At 46.1% G+C, this 18,884-nt stretch overlaps 1 protein-coding gene across 1 annotated transcript in view; it reads right to left on the bottom strand.

The window, feature by feature from the left end:
- The window catches only part of LOC129812085 (kinesin-like protein KIF13B), a 132,118-nt gene that overhangs the window by 34,450 nt on the left and 78,784 nt on the right, over positions 1-18,884 (bottom strand). The window contains exons 5-15 of the mRNA XM_055864036.1: positions 12,690-12,772; positions 10,992-11,052; positions 10,216-10,308; positions 9,878-10,058; positions 8,695-8,782; positions 7,973-8,107; positions 2,261-2,373; positions 1,640-1,751; positions 1,071-1,283; positions 410-520; positions 66-200 (exon numbers count right to left, since the gene is read on the bottom strand). Of these exons, the coding sequence (XP_055720011.1) occupies positions 66-200; positions 410-520; positions 1,071-1,283; positions 1,640-1,751; positions 2,261-2,373; positions 7,973-8,107; positions 8,695-8,782; positions 9,878-10,058; positions 10,216-10,308; positions 10,992-11,052; positions 12,690-12,772 (1,325 nt within the window). The remainder of the gene's footprint in view (positions 1-65; positions 201-409; positions 521-1,070; positions 1,284-1,639; positions 1,752-2,260; positions 2,374-7,972; positions 8,108-8,694; positions 8,783-9,877; positions 10,059-10,215; positions 10,309-10,991; positions 11,053-12,689; positions 12,773-18,884) is intronic.

Here is an 18,884-nt window from a genome sequence, read left to right as displayed (position 1 = left end):
ATGATCACACAATGTTATAATGGTGTGTGTGTAAGCATATGTGAATTGCACCATTGTGTGCGTACCTTCAGGTAGTAGACCAGCAGTTCGTTGAGAGCGGGGTCAGCGTTGAGGTTGACTAGAAAACACTTGTCTTCTCCCACTCTGATGCCAGACGACTGGAGAGAGATGCCCAGGGACTCCAACTGTTTCTGACGCTCCTACAGGACACACAACACAGGAACTATTGATCCAGCCTCCAGCCTCCAGTTAATTAGGGCACACTTTTCAAAAACGTTGTGCAACAAAAAATGAAATAAAGCATTTCTTATTGGACAATTTCAGAAAGTCACAGTTTCAGACCGCTGTCTTCTGTTTCGTGCCTAATGAACACAACCCAGGACAGAATGTACAAAGGTGTGTTGTGTACTTGTGCGATCTCCTCCGTCTTGCGTAGTTTCTCCTCCCAGGTGACGGTCATCTCCTGGATGAGTTTTTCAGACTCCTCCAGCCTCTCCTTCAGCTCTGGGGCCTTCATAGACTGGATAGGAGACAAGAAAACACTTTCAATCTCTACAAGCAGGCAATATATAGAAGTCCATGTCACTGATGTTCTGGTTAAAAAGGCTTCATACAACCAACAGATACCTGCTACAATCAGATGAAGACATTGTTTTCTGGATGCAAAAACAAAACCATAAAAACGTCCTTATACGACCACAACGCAACCTTAACGTGACCAGTTAGGCCAGCTGGTATAGCCAGGCTCTCTCTCCACAATCCATCCTTACGCTGGACTGTCAGTTGATCTCCCTCTTCACCTCCCCCTTTCTCCCCCTCCTTTTCTCCCCCCCACCTCTGCCTGTGTCAGCTGGTCCAGTAGTTTCTCCCCCTCCTTCCTTTTCTCCCCCCTACCTCTGCCTGTGTCAGCTGGTCCAGTAGTTTCTCCCCCTCCTTCCTTTTCTCCCCCCCACCTCTGCCTGTGTCAGCTGGTCCAGTAGTTTCTCCCCCTCCTTCCTTTTCTCCCCCCTACCTCTGCCTGTGTCAGCTGGTCTCGTAGTTTCTCCCCATCCTTCCTTTTCTCCCCCTACCTCTGCCTGTGTCAGCTGGTCCCGTAGTTTCTCCACCTCCTCTCGGAGCTCCCTGATGATGCGTGCGTTGGGGTCCTCGTTGACAACAGCGTGGTTGACGATGCTCTTGGCCCGGTCGGCGTAGCGCAGCGTGGACAGCGTCTCGTCGTAGTTGTCTGCTGCCGGGCTCACCGTGGCCACCATGGCCGTGCGGCTGTTGCCGCCTAGGCTGTCCTGGAGACGAGAGAGAGAGAGAGCGAGAGAGGAGACGAGGGAGAGAGAGAGCGAGAGGAGAGACGAGGGAGAGAGAGAGCGAGAGGAGAGACGAGGGAGAGAGAGAGCGAGAGGAGAGACGAGGGAGAGAGAAGAGTGTTAGTGAGAGTTAGTGAGAGAGGGGGAATGAAAGAGGAAGATACAAGGTCGTCAAAACCAAATCTTCAAATGATTGTAGGAGCAGAAGCGTTCAAATCTCTAAAGGAAATAGGAAGATAAGCCTCCATCCCTCTCATGTTGAGCGGAACGAGAGAGAGAGGGAGGACCAGAGAAGTTATAGTAAGAGCAGGGAAAAATACAAAATGTGTGTCTCTTACCTTTAGCAGCCATGTTAGCACAGAGTCTCTGTAAGGGACAAATTTGGTCTTGTTTTTCCCACATCCCTGTTCTGCCAGAGCAGATATGACCAGTCCTAGAGTAGTCAGAGACCTGCAGAGACACACAACAACCCACTATCATAACAGGTGGCATATTTGCTAAGTGAAAAGTGTTCATCTTTGTTGAACTTCTTATGGCTGCAGGGGCAGTATTGAGTAGCTTGGATGAAAAGGTGCCCAGAGTAAACTGCCTGCTCCTCAGTCCCAGTTGCTAATATATGCATAGTATTATTAGTATTGGATAGAAAACACTCTGAAGTTTCTAAAACTGTAAAGCCTATTTGAAATCGGATACTGTGGTGGGATTAACAAGAAGTGTATCTTTAAAATGGTGTGAAATACTTGTATGCTTGAGGAATTTTAATTATGAGATTTCTGTTGTTTGAATTTGGCGCCCTGCACTTTCACTGGCTGTTGTCATATCGATCCCGTTAATGAGATTGCAGTCCTAAAAAGTTAAAAGGGGAACTAGAACACTTGGTGCTGTATGTGTGTGTGTGTGTGTGTTGTGCTCTCATTGAGGATGTATCACTGGGTGCGTTAAAGTGCTTGGTAACATACTTGTTGATGTTGCTGCCCTCCTTCATCCTCTCTCCAGTAGCTCCAGTCTTAGCTGCTCTCTCACTGCCAGCCAGGTCTACCAGACTCAGCTTACTCACCTTCTCACCACTCGTCTACAGAGGGGGAGAGGCGAGAGAGAGATACGAGGAAGGGGAGAGTGGATAGAAAGTAATCTTGGTAGATTAGATTTTTGATTACATCCTTCATTTTAAACTGTTAAAATGACTCCAATCCTGCACACTGCATAAACCTCGAATGCAAACAAATGCAACTGTTTCAGTCAAAGATTTCTCATCTCATCCCAGTCATTTCCATGCAGGATACAACCATCATGTCCCCCTGCTCTAACATAAAGGTCCAGGAAGGATGAGATATATATATATATATATATTACACACACACACACACACACACACACACACACACACACACACACACACACACACACACACACACACACCACACACAAAGGATTCATTAACCAGGTATTCCTATGGAGAACAGAGGCCAAAAGCCACACACAGTGAGGCAGAAAGCGAGAACGAGAGAGTGCGAGGAGAGAGAGAACGAGAGAGTGTGAGGAGAGAGAAAACGAGAGAGATCGAGGAGAGAGAAAACGAGAGAGATCGAGGAGAGAGAAAACGAGAGATCGAGGAGAGAGAGAACGAGAGATCGAGGAGAGAGAGAACGAGAGATCGAGGAGAGAGAGAACGAGAGATCGAGGAGAGAGAGAACGAGAGATCGAGGAGAGAGAGAACGAGAGATCGAGGAGAGAGAACGAGAGATCGAGAAAGAGATCGAGGAGAGTGAGCGCAAGAGAGCATGCGATTAAGAGATAAAGAGCAAGAAAGAGCGCGTACGAGAGTGAGAAAGAGATAGAGAGAACAAGAGAGAGCGTGCGACAGCGTGTGAGAGAGAAAGCGAGCTGGAGAGAGAGGCTGGAGTAACAATCTCCCATTGTTCTCTGTGATTTACAATGTTAGCTGCAGGGGGTGGAGCTTCACTCACTGTATTTGTGTGTGTGTGTGTGTGTGTGTGTGTGTGTGTGTGTGTGTGTGTGTGTGTGTGTGTGTGTGTGTGTGTGTGTGTGTGTGTGTGCGCACGTAATGGGGTCCTTATCTTAAATAAGGTGTGTGCATTAAGGACTGGAGCTTGACTGGGAGACGGAGAGATAATGGAGATAAGAGAGAAGGGGAGGTAGGGATGAGAGAGAGAGAGAGAGAAGGGGAGGTAGGGATGAGAGAGAGAGAGAGAAGCGGAGGTAGGGATGAGAGAGAGAGAGAGAAGGAGAGGTAGGGATGAGAGAGAGAGAGAGAAGGGGAGGTAGGGATGAGAGAGAGAGAGAGAAGGGGAGGTAGGGATGATGAGAGAGAGAGAGAAGGGGAGGTAGGGACGAGAGAGAGAGAGAGAAGGGGAGGTAGGGACGAGAGAGAGAGAGAAGGGGAGGTAGGGACGAGAGAGAGAGAGAAGGGGAGGTAGGGACGAGAGAGAGAGAGAAGGGGAGGTAGGGACGAGAGAGAGAGAGAGAGTGTAGGGGAGGTAGGGACGAGAGAGAGAGAGAGTGTAGGGGAGGTAGGGACGAGAGAGAGAGTAAGGGAGGTAGGGACGAGAGAGAGAGAACGAGAGAGCAGGGGAGGTAGGGACGAGATGAAAGAGTAGGGGAGGTAGGGACGGGATGAGAAAGTATGGGAGGTAGAGAGGGATGAGAGTAGGGAGGGGATGAGAGAGTAGGGGGGGTGAGGGTTGAGAGGAGGAAGGAGAGATCGTGTAAGAGAGGAAGAGCAGAGAAAATGCATGAATGCAGTAGTGGAAGGAAAGAATGTACGCGTGAGATTTTACGCTAAATATATAGAAAGAGAGAGAGAGAGAGAGATGGGGTGAGTGAATGATGTGAGCAAGAAATTATAGAGATGGGGGTGGGGGTAGAGAGACAAAGGGCAGTGGGGGCAGAGGGGGGTGTGTGCATTATTTTCGGAGTCGTGTGTGTGTGTGTGTTACATCTGGCGTCGTGCTGAGTGGGAATAGAGATTACAGTGAGTTGTGAAAACAAAGACTGCCCTTGTCCCCAGAGAGCGCAAGAGAGGAGAGAGAAGAATGAGAGAGAAGAGAGGAGGAGAGGAGAGAGGGGAGAAAAAGCATGAAACAGGGTGGACCCGAGTCAAAAATGATTTGACGTATTTGGCTGATACCTCATTAAATGTGGAATTCAGTATATTTTAAACTCTTAGGTCATCTAGTTGAGTAACAATCTTGCAGGATTTCCCCTAGTATTTGCCTACGGTTTAGTTAATGTGCCGTTGCAACTTCATCCCCCTTTTCTAAAGATGCTAAACTTCCTTCTCGCTCACCATGGCACTCCCAAAGCAACATCTCAGAGACATTCAGATTACTCTCTGTCAACAGGCCCCTGTGAATTTGCATAGGACTGAGTTTCCATGGAGATTAGTAAAGGGAGGATAAAGCCAAGTGAACCTCAGCAGAAATAGGAGGCCCAAAGACGCTCTTTATCTCAGGGTGTGTGTGTGTGTGTGTGTGTGTGTGTGCACACCGAGGCGGACAGCCTTTATTTGTGCATCAGTTTAAATGATCAGACTCAGACTATATTTAACTCTGTTTCCATTCCACCACAGGTGCACCTGGGGCTGCGTTCAGCAACAGCAACACAACAAGGTATCAAACTGTTACAGCCTCCAAAAGGGAGGCTCAGTCAACAATGTGCAACACTTTAGATCAGGGATGGGCAACTTTGATGGGGGTGTGGGTGCCACAACAAAAAGCTACCGACATCCATACCACACATGCAGTCAGAGCTGGCCCTAGGGTTTTGGGGGCCCTAAGCACCACCCACATCAAGATCCCTTTTAGAGCTAATTTCCTGCAATTGTAAACATTTTTCCATGGGGTGTAGAGAAAATGTATCAGTTTTAAAGCAAGTTTGTTGCAATTCCACACATATGGGGTTAGAGAGCAATGTTTGCAGTTTTTAAAACATCTGACGAACAAAATCAAAATGGGGGCCATCCGGCCAGTAATTCAACCATGATTACTAACTCAGCAAAAAAAGAAATATCCTCGCACTGTCAACTGCATTTATTTTCATCAAACTTAACATGTGTAAATATTTGTATGAACATAACAAGATTCAACAACTGAGACATAAAATGAACACGTTCCACAGACATGTGACTAACAGAAATGGAATAATGTTAAAATCAAAAGTAACAGTCAGTATCTAGTGTGGCCACCAGCTGCATTAAGTACTGCAGTGCATCTCCTCCTCATGGACTGCACCAGCTTTGCCAGTTCATGCTGTGAGATGTTACCCCACTCTTCCACCAAAGCACCTGCAAGTTCCTGGACATTTCTGGGCGGAATAGCCCTAGCCCTCACCCTCCGATCCAACAGGTCCCAGATGTGCTCAATGGGATTGAGAAACGGGCTCTTCGCAGGCCATGGCAGAAAACTGACATTCCTGTCTTGCAGGAAATCACGCACAGAATGAGCAGTATGGCTGGTGGCATTGTCATGCTGGAGGGTCATGTCAGGATGAGCCTGCAGGAAGGGTACCACATGAGGGAGGAGGATGTCTTCCCTGTAACACACAGCATTGAGATTGCCTGCAATGACAACAAGCTCAGTCCTATGATGCTGTGACACTCCGCCCCAGACCATGACAGACCCTCCACCACCAAATCGATCCAGCTCCAGAGTACAGGCCTCGGTACAACGCTCATTCCTTCGACGATAAACGCGAATCCGACCATCACCCCTGGTGAAACAAAACCGCGACTCGTCAGTGAAGAGCACTTTTTGCCAGTCCTGTCTGGTCCAGCGACGATGGGATGTGCCCATAGGCTCGACGTTGTTGCCGGTGATGTCTGGTGAGGACCTGCCTTACAACAGGCCTACAAGCCCTCAGTCCAGCCTCTCTCAGCCTATTGCGGACAGTCTGAGCACTGATGGAGGGATTGTGCGTTCCTGGTGTAACTCGGGCAGCTGTTGTTGCCATCGTGTACTTGTTGCCATCGTGTACACACCCGCAGGTGTGATGTTCGGATGTACCGATCCTGTGGTGTTACACGTGGTCTGCCACTGCGAGGACGATCAGCTGTCCCTCCTGTAGCACTGTCTTAGGCGTAGTACGGACATTACAATTTATTGCCCTGGCCACATCTGCAGTCCTCATGCCTCCTTGCAGGATGGCTAAGGCACGTTCACGCAGATGAGCAGGGACCCTGGGCATCTTTCTTTTGGTGTTTTTCAGAGTCAGTAGAAAGGCCTCTTTAGTGTCCTAACTTTTCATAACTGTGACCTTAATTGCCTACCGTCTGTAAGCTGTTAGTGTCTTAATGACCGTTCCCCAGGTGCATGTTCATTAATTGTTTATGGTTCATTGAACAAGCATGGGAAACAGTGTTTAAACCCTTTACAATGAAGATCTATGAAGTTATTTGGATTTTTACGAATTATCTTTGAATGGCAGGGTCCTGAAAAAGGGACGTTTATTTTTTCGCTGAGTTTACAAGATCAGACAGACAGACATATAAAAAATGCCCATTGACCCGACATGAGAGAAAAACTGCTGATGCACAACCAAATTTCAAAATTGCACCTTGTACATTCTACTATTCTAACTCTCAAAGGTAAGTTGAGACCCGACTGAGTTTTTTGGGGTAATTGATCTGCGGGCCTACAGCTGCCCATCCCTGCTTTAGATTAACTGCCTGCGTTACATTCGTTAGGAAGAGTGTTCCCAAACATTCTGAAATGTGTTTAATTTGAAATAGCTTTTTTGAAATACTGATGTGGATAATAACATTTGACTGTCCTTATGGGGATAAGAGGTTCACTTGTCTGTTCCAGCCTTAATTGAGCCTTATTTGACCCAAACTAGAATCAACTGTTCCACTCCTGCATTATTCACCCTGTGTGCTACCCATATAATGCAGGGAGACCAGGGTTGGGTGATCAGATGACACACGCACAGACACAAGCTCACAACACACACACACAAACATACAGTCCCAGGGTTGGATAACCAACCAGGTGTGGATAAAACAGGAGCAGGCTAACACAGCAGATCAGCTGACATCAAGACAGACAGAGAGAGCACTTCATTACTTATTTACAGGTTTCCTGGAGGATGACATCACTAGCTAGTTCCTGAACAGTAGAAACTAGGGCTCACTGACAGGACAGACAGTCTCTCTGGGACACTACTACCCTCAGTGACCCGATTCAACAGTGCTTTAGAACTAGAGGGAAACAGAGTGATATGACGAAGACGAAGTAGTCACAAAACATTACAGCAGTCGACTAAGATGTTACGGGGGAGAGGTTGGATTGACCGTTGCGTAACAACCAGTTGGAGAGTGTGTGTGTGTCCGTGAGTGTTTGTGTGTGTGTGTGTGTGTGTCTTACCCCAAACTGTAGGTCTTTGAGTGTGTGTCCGCGAGTGTGTCCGCGAGTGTGTCCGCGAGTGTGTCCGCGAGTGTGTCCGCGAGTGTGTCCGCGAGTGTGTCCGCGAGTGTGTCCGCGAGTGTGTCCGCGAGTGTGTCCGCGAGTGTGTCCGCGAGTGTGTCCCCGAGTGTGTCCCCGAGTGTGTCCCCGAGTGTGTCCCCGAGTGTGTCCCCGAGTGTGTCCCCGAGTGTGTCCCCGAGTGTGTCCCCGAGTGTGTCCCCGAGTGTGTCCCCGAGTGTGTCTGTGTCTTACCCCAGACTGCAGGTCTTTGAGTGTGTGTGTGAGGATGATGTTGAAGACAGCGTGAGATCTGCTACTCTCCTCATTCATGTTGGTGGCAGCCACCGTACGAGACTTATTCCCCTCCGACATCAGAGACTCAATGTCCTAGAGAATAGATAGGAGAGAGGGAGGGATGGATGGAGAGAGAGAGGGGACAAGGATGGAAGGCCGGGGGGGAGGTAAGAAGAAGAGGAACAGGGGACAGGACACGGGGGGATGGAGATAGGGTTGGAGGGAAGAAGAGAGAGGGGAAGGAAGAGAGAGAGATAGATAAATACATACTTTTCTCCAGAGAAAGCAACTCTCTTGAGCAGGGCTGAATAGTAACTTACCACCGATATGTGAACAGCTGTCAAAGTCATTAGCCATGGTAAGCCTTGAATCCAGGGAGTGTAAAGTGAGAGAGAGTGTGTGTGTGTGTGTGTGCAGTCAGCCTTCAAGTCAGTGTGTTGATGAAATAAGTGTGTGTGTGTGTGTGGTTAACTCAGTTGAATTGTTTACTTTTTGACATGGCTCATCTAACAGAGCTCTCAGCTCCCACACCCCTCTCTACGCTCTCCTCTATACGCCAACCCAGAACATGAAGATTTCATATCTATTATTTACCATCATATCAATTCTGTTGTTTATGAATCTAGAATAAAGGTCATATCAGTAGTCATTCTACTAGTGATGATAGTGGTGTAGTGTACCTTGTAGCTGGCCACAGCCAGGCGTGACAGGCCGTCCACGTACGGCCCCAACACCTTGTGCTCCCTCACTCTAAGAGCCTGCCTGCTCCTGGGGGGGGGTGACACATATCAATGGGGTTAACTACAAAAACAAACAGTCATCATGCTTCCATGTTCTATCAACAAAAATGTTTGTTAATAATCTCAAATAGTATTTTATTTGAGATGTATCCCACTACGCCAGGGTCGTGCATCAGCAGCCACTCAATTAGCCCACGTCAGTAAGCATTGTTTTAGACTGGTAAGAGTCTAGTGGCCAGCTGTCTAAACTAGGCGTAAGCATGGTCCAATTACTTAACTGTAAACGTCTGCCTCCACCATATGTCAAAATGTGTAGAATTGCACCAACTTGCTTTAAAACAGCAGCATTTTCTCTACGCTCCATCGTAAAATGCGCTGAATGGCAGGAAATATAACTTTAAAACGTAATTTATTTTTATCTTCACTGTCACAAGGGGGTGCTGCTAAAACGTTTTGCTTGCAAAGTGGTGGGTGTGGTATGGATATGGGTACGCAGACCCACAAGCCACTGCGGCCTCTCACCAGTTCAATTTTGTGGCCTCCACCCCCATCAAAGTTGCCCATCCCCGCTCTACACTCTCCGACATTCTGTGTATAAGTAACAGTTCTCCAAATAGAATGTGCAATAGCCAGATCAATACAAGTGGAATATCAATAGACTCCATATTGAGCTACAGGCTCTACATCATCCTCTGTAGCGTGGCAGACTGACTGCATATGGCTGGACCATGTAGAGCCTCCTACTCCTGTGACATGCATCTCTGTTATTCTATAGATTGCTTTAACAGAGGTGACGGGGTCATAACCTTTGGGGTCAATCGGGGTGCCATAGGAGCTCTGAACAGACAAGCGTGTGCGAAAGCAATGGGGCCCAGTTCTGAAATGTGTTTGGAAATTATGTACTTGCTTCCTCAGAGTGTAATCACAGATAGGCAAAAGCTATGTCATTGAACCACTGCTTATACCAATCTAATTGTGTTAGAAAAGTGACTAGACTTCAAGGAAGAGAGGAAGCATGTTTAAACTGGGGCCACTGACAAATTATAGTATATTCCAACAAATAACTCAAACAAAACAAGAGTCCAAGAAGTGGTTAAAGGTCAATATTCAGGGTCATACGTACCCTTTGGGGTCGAGGAGGTCGCGGACCTTCTCGTTGTATATCTCCATGTAGGAGACCTCTATGGTGAAGCCTTCCCCCTCCCGCTGCTCCTGCAGGGTGCGGTCAAACAGAGAGCTGCAGAGCCGCGGGATCAGACCTGGAGAGTCCACAGAACCCATCATTGTGTACGACTTTCCCGAACCTGGAGGGGGACACACGCAGCCAATCGATGAGAGCAGCCGTTAGGAGACAACCAATGATCTTCAACCGGTTTTAAACTTGAAACTGTAAAGCTCCGCTCCATGCCAACAATATGAGGCCAGTTAGTAGTATCATAACGTACCAGTGTCATAACATACCTGTCTGTCCGTAGGCGAAGATGCAGGCGTTGTAGCCCTGGAAGGCGTTGTGCAAAAGACTCTCCCCAAGGCACTGGAACACCACGTCCTGACCTGGAGACAACCACCAGACAACGTTACACAATACAATCATATTAATTATACAATATAAAACCCTACAATATGACTTGACTGATCCCCGTCGGGGTGATTTAGAAATCATCTGGAGCACACTAACACAATTACAAGATAATGGACACGTTATGCATGTGTAAGTGTTAATTCATATAGGACCTTCAGACTGTATACACGAACAGTGTGAGAAACAGCATTAGGTACAATAGGCCCTAGTTGGGTTTTGGCCTACAACACAAAGAGGTGGATGATTAGCAGGTCTGACAGGAATATTTGACATTTAAATTAAGCCAAACACCTAGAGATCCATCCAAGCAAGTAAACAACAAAGAAAATTCAGGTGGGATCCTTAGTCACTGTAGAGAAAGAATAAACTTCTGAAAATACTTGAAAACCATCTGGACAGACCTATACCTGGGGTGCGTTCAACAGGACGCACCGTTTTGGAACATTGAGATAGAAATATGTTGCATAGAACAAATAGGCCTCTGTAGGCCGTCATGTAGAACAAGGAATAGTGTCGACTCTATTTGTGGCATTTCTACCTGCAACGTTCGATAACGTTTGGCAACTGAATGTGGCCTACTAAATATACTGGAGGAGGAAGAGCAGAGGGAAGGTAGTGAGGAAAAGGGGTTAAAGAGAGGGAAACAAAAACTGACCCGCAAACTTGTCCTTTTCCGACTCGTCCATGGACCAGAAACAGTAGTCATAGGCAAAGGTCTGAGGGGACGAGAGACACAATGACACAATGAAAATAAAATAGTTTATAACACATTTATAACAGCTGTTATCCAGCGGGCAAAACACTTTGAAATGATCAGTTGAAATGACATTATGACATTATTATGATGTTATTTCTGACAGTTTTTCCCCGTTGGGTGGTCCGTGTTGAGCACAGGCAGTGATAAACATGGCATACAAGTTAGCCTAACAGTTTTTGAACATGTCAATATACAGTCGTGGCCAAACGTTTTGAGAATGACACAAATTTAAATTTTCACAAACTCTGCTGCCTCATTTTGTATGATGGTAATTTGCATATACTCTAGAATGTTATGAAGAGTGATCAGATGAATTGCAATTAATTGCAAAGTCCCTCTTTGCCATGCAAATGAACTGAATCCCCCCATAAACATTTCCACTGCATTTCAGCCCTGCCACAAAAGGACCAGCTGACATCATGTCAGTGATTCTCTCGTTAACACAGGTGTGAGTGTTGACGAGGACAAGGCTGGAGATCACTCTGTCATGCTGATTGAGTTCGAATAACAGACTGGGAGCTTCAAAAGGAGGGTGGTGCTTGGAATCATTGTTCTTCCTCTGTCAACCATGGCTACTTGCAAGGAAACACGTGCCGTCATCATTGCTTTGCATAAAAAGGGCTTCACAGGCAAGGATATTGCTGCCAGTAAGAGGAAAAACATCAGGGAGAGACTGATATTCTGCAAAAGGTACAGGGATTGGACTGCTGAGGACTGGGGTAAAGTCATTTTCTCTGATGAATCCCCTTTCTGATTGTTTGGGGCATCTGGAAAAAAGCTTGTCCGGAGAAGACAAGGTGAGCGCTACCATTAGTCCGGTGTCATACCAACAGTAAAGCATCCTGAGACCATTCATGTGTGGGGTTGCTTCTCAGCCAAGGGAGTGGGCTCACTCACAATTTTGCCAAAGAACACAGCCATGAATAAAGAATGGTACCAACACATCCTCCGAGAGCAACTTCTCCCAACCATCCAGGAACAGTTTGGTGACAAACAATGCCTTTTCCAGCATGATGGAGCACCTTGCCATAAGGCAAAAGTGATAACTAAGTGGCTCGGGGAACAAAACATTGATATTTTGGGTCCATGGCCAGGAAACTCCCCAGACCTTAATCCCATTGAGAACTTGTGGTCAATTCTCAAGAGGCGGGTGGACAAACAAAAACCAACAAATTGACAAACTCCAAGCATTGATTATGCAAGAATCAGTCAGGATGTGGCCCAAAGTTAATTGACAGCATGCCAGGGCTGATTGCAGAGGTCTTGGAAAAAGAAGGGTCAACACTGCAAATATTGACTCTTTGCATCAACTTCATGTAATTGTCAACAAAAGCCTTTGACACTTATGAAATGCTTGTAATTATACTTCAGTATTCCATAGTAAAAGATGAAAAAAATATCTAAAGACACTGAAGCAGCAAACTTTGTGAAAATTAATATTTGTGTCATCCTCAAAACTTTTGGCCAGTGAACAAGTACAATTGCTATATAATCACAGCTCCACAAAGTAGCTAGTGCGTCAACACAGAGACCATTAACAGCATTGACAACCAAGCATTAACACAAATCAGTAGTAATGTACTGGACAGGGCTTACCTTGGTCTGACTCCTGAGGAAGTTCACACAGGCGTTAGAGGTCAAAGGATGGTTACATGGGTAGAGAGAGAGAGAAGGATCATCTCAGACACCAATGTAAACAAACACCAGTGGTGTAATCATTAGTGCACACCGTAGCAAATGGTTGCAAACAGGAAAACTCTTTGCAACAACACTAAGAGTTTCTATTGGACAAATTCAGGTAGGTCCCTCCCTGTTTAGTTCTGTTTGCTTCTGTATGGTTCCTAGTGAATACACACCTGGACATTTTTATGTACTGTAGTGTACACCCAGACAGTAACAGGATTTTCTAAGACTGGTAAAAATAATAAAGTCTGCCACTGCGTCATGGATACACATTGGTGAATGACATATTAATATCCATCTATAAAAACCAAAGACCACAAGGTTGTTAGCCTGTCTGTCTGTCAATAACCATTTTATTTGAAGTAGGCCACACAGTTTATTAGCACAATATGGTCTATCAGACTGGTGAAAGAGATTACATCCTATTATCAATCGTGTGATCGGCACTTGATAACAAGGGAAGAAAATAAAGATTACAGGGCTGTCTCAATGACAGGCCTACAGATCATAAAATACACAGTATTCATACTGTCAGAGGTCTGCAAATCCGCCATTCCTGATAAATGAGGAACAAAAAATACAAAAATAATCACATCTCCCAACTGAAACAGGATGCAGCATGGGTAATAGAGCTAACATGAATCAAGATGCCTATTCATAAGAATGTAGGCTTGCTTCCACTCAAACTTCCTGCTCTCTCCATTTCTCTCAGTATTTGACACTCTTTCTCTCGCTCTCTAAAATGTTCAGTCCTGTGGGTGTCGAGGCCTGGAGATGATAAACCCTTGTTTACGACAATGTTTCAATGTTACTCAATCAGGGTGGGATATTAACTCATGCCAAATGCGGGTACATTTTGTCGTCATTGGCGGGTAAGAATGTCTATTTCACCAGCCACATTTGCAGGTGGTCACACAGAGCATTTGGCTACCAAAGTGTGACTTTGTCATCGTGTTTATTGGCTATTTACATTATTTGTTCACATGCTAGGTTGTTTTTCAATGTTAGTTTGAGTTTGCTGCAAATCATCTGCTTTTTGGTGATTATTGGTGTAATTATGATGGGGGGCGGGGGGAATGGGAAAGAGAGTAAAAGACAAACTCACAGAATGACAGAGGGAGAGTCGAACAGAGCAGCAAAATAAAGGATTTGTATCTTTCCCTTTCAAGACGATGCGATATGTACAGTTGAAGTTGGAAGTTTAAATTGTTTACAGACAGATTTCACTTATATTTCACTTATTATTCACAATCACAATTCCAGTGGGTCAGAAGTTTCCAGAAAATTATGTCATGGCTTTAGAAGCTTCTGATAGGCTAATTGACAATTTGAGTCAATTGGAGGTGTACCTGTGGATGTATTTCAAGGCCTACCTTGAAAAGTGCCCCTTTGCTTGACATCATGGGAAAATCAAAAGAAATCAGCCAAGACCTCAGAAAAAAAAATTGTAGACCTCCACAAGTCTGGTTCATTCTTGGGAGCAATTTCCAAATGCCCTAGGGTACCACGTTTGACTGTACAAACAATAGTACGCAAGTATAAACACCATGGGACCACGCAGCTGTCATACCACTCAGGAAGGAGACGCGTTCTGTCTCCTAGAGATGAACGTACTTGCGAAAAGTGAAAATCAATCACAGAACAGCAGCAAAGGACCTTGTGAAGATGCTGGAGGAAACAGGTACAAAAGTATCTATATCCACAATAAAACAAGTCCTAAATCGACATAACCTGAAAGGCCGCTCAGCAAGGAAGAAGCCACTGCTCCAAAACCCGCGTCGTCCGGGTTAGGGAGGGTTTGGCCGGCAGGGATATCCTTGTCTTATCGCGCACTAGCGACTCCTGTGGCGGGCCGTGTGCAGTGCACGCTGACCAGGTCGCCAGGTGTACGGTGTTTCCTCCGACACATTGGTGCAGCTGGCTTCTGGGTTGGATGGGCATTGTGTCAAGAAGAAGTGCGGCTTTGTTGGGTTGTGTTTCGGAGGACGTATGGCTCTCGACCTTCGCCTCTCCCGAGTACTTACGGGAGTTGCAGCGATGAGACAAGACCAATTGGATACCACGAAATTGGGGAGAAAAAGTTTTTTTTTTTTTTTTAAATAGCTGTGCAGCTATGTGTGGTGTGCCAACCCTGACAGAGCTTGAGAGGACCTGCAGAGAAAGGGAGAAACTCGCCAAATAAAGGTGTGCCAAGCTTGTAGCGTCATACCCAAGAAGACTTGAGGCTGTAATCGCTGCCAAAGGTGCTTCAGGGTCTGAATACTTATGTAAATGTGATTTTAACATTTTATTTTTACAAGTTCCTAACATTTCTAAAAACCTGTTTTTGCTTTGTCATTATGAGGTATTGCGTGTTGATTTATGAGAATTTATTTAAACCATTTTAGAATAAGGCTGTAACAAAATGTGTAAAAAGTCAAGGGGGCTGAATCCTTCCGAATGCACTGCATCTTAAACATTTAAAAATCAGGGACCGGTGTATCAGTGAATCTTACACTCATAGTAAAATGCCTGAGTACTCCTTTATCTACCCCGTGGCTGAGAAGACGCTTTGCACAGCACTGCATGAACCCAATGACCAACAGTAATATTATACACTAACACACTAACTCACAGGCAGCGGGAGAGAGACAAGGAGGCACTCAGTTTCTACAATGGATTCACAAAAATGCTGGGGATGCATTGTAGAAGAGACACGCATTTACACTCACTGACATTTTGTTTGTTCTTTAAAGGCCCCACACACTGATTGTCCATTAGTACAGGAGTCTAATAATAGATGTTACGTCTGCTTTCTGCACATCATACTACAGACATTCACAATGACCACAATAAATATGGGGTGTGTATTAGCTAACACGTCAGTATGTCTCCGGCCCGGAAGCAGACAGAGCCGGGTGGTGGGCATAGCCAAATCAGGCATTACTGACTGGAACCAGCATAGCCAATCAGGCTTTAGTGACTGGAACCAGCATAGCCAAATCAGCGCTCAGGTTCAAGCCCAGTGCAGCTATCGGACGATATGCGGACACACCCATTGTAGTAGGCAATTGGCAGAGGATACAATAGTGTAGGATAAAATCTGTTTGGCACATAGGCCATTCTCAATAGGAGATAAGAACTCATCTCACAGAGACAATTGTTTGATGCTAGGGGTGTGGCGGTAGCTGTAATAGGCTAGCCCAAGGCCTATAAAGGATTATTGGCTGAGTAAACTTGTACTCACTTTTTACAGCCCTGCCTGCAACCCCAGGCCTACGTTGCCGACTGCTGAATCAGAAGGAAGGGTGTGTGTGAGTGAGTGAGTGAGAGTGAGAGAGAGAGAGCTGATTGCTACATGTTCTCACACACACCCCAGCCAACTCCCTTCCTAAACAATGTAGCAACAGTTACTTTGCCCTCGTCCTATCACTGACTGCTCCTCTAGCCCATGGCACTGTTATTGTCAGACCCTATCACAACACCATTACATGGCCAGAGACACATGGCCAGAGACACATGGCCAGAGACACATGGCCAGAGACACATGGCCAGAAACACTGCTCAGTCAGCAAGGTGGACTACCACAGCTATATGGATGGTTAAGTAGGGGAAACATTAAATTACTACTACTGTCAGATGGATTCTATGCAGAGACTTGATTTGAAAACCCTAGGGCTGACCACAAAAATGGCGCCAGAGAAGAAGGCAGACGTTTTACGTGTCAACAACCGATTGTGTTTGTTTATTTGCGCACATAATGTTGCTGCTACCGTCTCTTATGGCCGAAAATAACTTCTGGACATCAGGACTGCGATTACTCACCACGGACTGGCAGAATATTTTTTTTCCTTTAACGAGTCTGACGAGCCCGACGCGAACGATATACTGCTTTCTTGGGAACAGGCCCAGATCCCCGTGATTTGCGTGAAGAGGTGGCGGAGAAGAAAGGGGCCAGAGGGCAGGCTGACTTTTGAGAATTTGTATGCGATCAAATAAACCCCCACTTCCTTCCATTCTGCTGGTTATATGCTGTACCGGCAGGATAGAACAGCGGCATCTGGTAAGACAAGGGGCGGCGGACTATGTATTTTTGTAAGTAAGAGCTGATGCACGATATCTAATGAAGTCTTGAGCTATTGCATCTCATGATAAGCTGTAGACCACACTATCTACCTAGTGAGTTTTCATCCGTTTTTTTTTTTTTTTTTACATAGTGCCAGCCTCTGACTGTGGTGCTAAGACAGCATTGAATGTGCTGTATTCCCTCATAAGCAAACAAGAAAACGCTCACCCAGAGGTGGCGCGCCTAGTAGCAGGGAACTTTAATGCAGGGAAACTTAAAATCTGTTTTACCAAATGTCTAATCAATATGTTAAATGTGCAACCAGAGGGGGAAAAAACTGGACCACCTTTACTCCACACACAGACGCATACAAAGCTTTCCCTCGCCCTACATTCGGCAAATCTGACCATAATTCTATCCTTCTGATTCCTGCTTACAAGCCAAAATTAAAGCAGGAAGCACAAGTGACTAAATGAATATAAAAAATGGTCAGAGGTAGGAGATGCTAAGCTACAGGACTATTTTGCTAGAACAGACTGGAATACGTTCCAGGATTCCTCCGATGGCATTGAGGAGTACACCACATCAGTCATTGGCTGCATCAATGACGTCGTCCCCACGGTGACCATATGTACATACCCCAACCAGAAGCCATGGATTACAGGCAACATCCGCACTGAGCTAAAGGCTAGAGCTGCCGCTTTCAAGGAGCAGGACTCTAACCTGGAAGCTTATAAGAAATCCCGCTATGACCTCCGGTGAGCCATCAAACAGGCAAAGCATCCATACAGAACCAAGATCGAATCGTACTACACCGGCTCTGACGCTCGTCGGATGTGGCACGGCTTGCAAACCATTACAGACTACAAAAGGAAGCACAGCCGAGAGCTGCCCAGTGACACGAGCCTACACAAGCTCTGTGCTCGCTCTGAGACAAATAACACTGAAACATGCATGAGAGCACCAGCTGTTCCTGAAGACTGATCATGTTCTCCGCAGCTGATGCAAGTAAGACCTTTAAAACATTCACAAGGCCAGAAGGATTACCAGGACGTGTACTGCGAGCATGCGCTGACCAACTGGCAAGTGTCTTCAATCTTTCCCTGTCCGAGTCTGTAATACCAACATGTTTTAAGCAGACCACCATAGTGCCTGTGCCCAAGAACACTAAGGGAGCATGCCTAAATGACTACCGACCCATCTGTAGCTATGAAAGGATGCTGGCCTTATAGGCAGAGTTCCTCTGTCCAGTGTCTGTTCTTTTGCCCATCTTCATCTTTTATTGGCCAGTCTGAGATATGACTTTTTCTTTGCAACTCTGCCTAGAAGGCCAGCATCCCGGAGTCGCCTCTTCACTGTTGACGTTGAGACTGGTGTTTTGCAAGTACTATTTAATGAAGCTGCCAGTTGAGGACTTGTGAGGCGTCTGTTTCTCAAACGAGATACTAATGTGTCTAATGTGCACCGAGACCTCCCACTCCTCCTCCTATTCTGGTTAGAGACAGTTTGTACACAGCGTTGTACGAGATCTTCAGTTTCTTGGCACTTTCTCACATGGAATAGCCTTCATTTCTCAGAACAAGAATAGACTGATGAGTTTCAGAAGTGCTTTGTTTCTGGCCATTTTGAGCTTGTAATCGAACCCACACATGCTGATGCTCCAGATCCTCAACTAGTCTAAAGAAGGCCAGTTTTATTGCTTCTTTAAAATCAGGACAACAGTTTTCAGCTGTGCTAACGTAGGAAAACATCTGTGCAGATTCCACCTGGCACTAGGCTGGGGTCACAAATGGAACCTTATTCCCTATTTAGGCCACTACTTTAAACCAGGGCCAATAGGGAACACTATATAGGAAAAAGTGTGCCATTTGGGACGCAGACCACAGAGTTGAGCTGACAAGTCCTGCCACGGACAGTGAGGTACCCCAGGCTTAGCTCTCTGATAGCCAGGGAGGGAGGGAAGGTGTGGGCGAAGGAAGGATGGTCGGTAGGGGAGTGGTAGTAATTGGCAGCTGCTTCCCAGTCCTTTTCCCACCAACCTCACCCCACAGCTTGCTCTCCTT

This window comes from Salvelinus fontinalis, chromosome 15 (genome assembly GCF_029448725.1).
Source record: "Salvelinus fontinalis isolate EN_2023a chromosome 15, ASM2944872v1, whole genome shotgun sequence".
In the NCBI taxonomy this organism is placed as follows: Eukaryota; Metazoa; Chordata; class Actinopteri; order Salmoniformes; family Salmonidae; genus Salvelinus; species Salvelinus fontinalis.
Note: the sequence above shows the minus strand (reverse complement) of the source record. Positions and strands in the feature narration are given on the sequence as shown.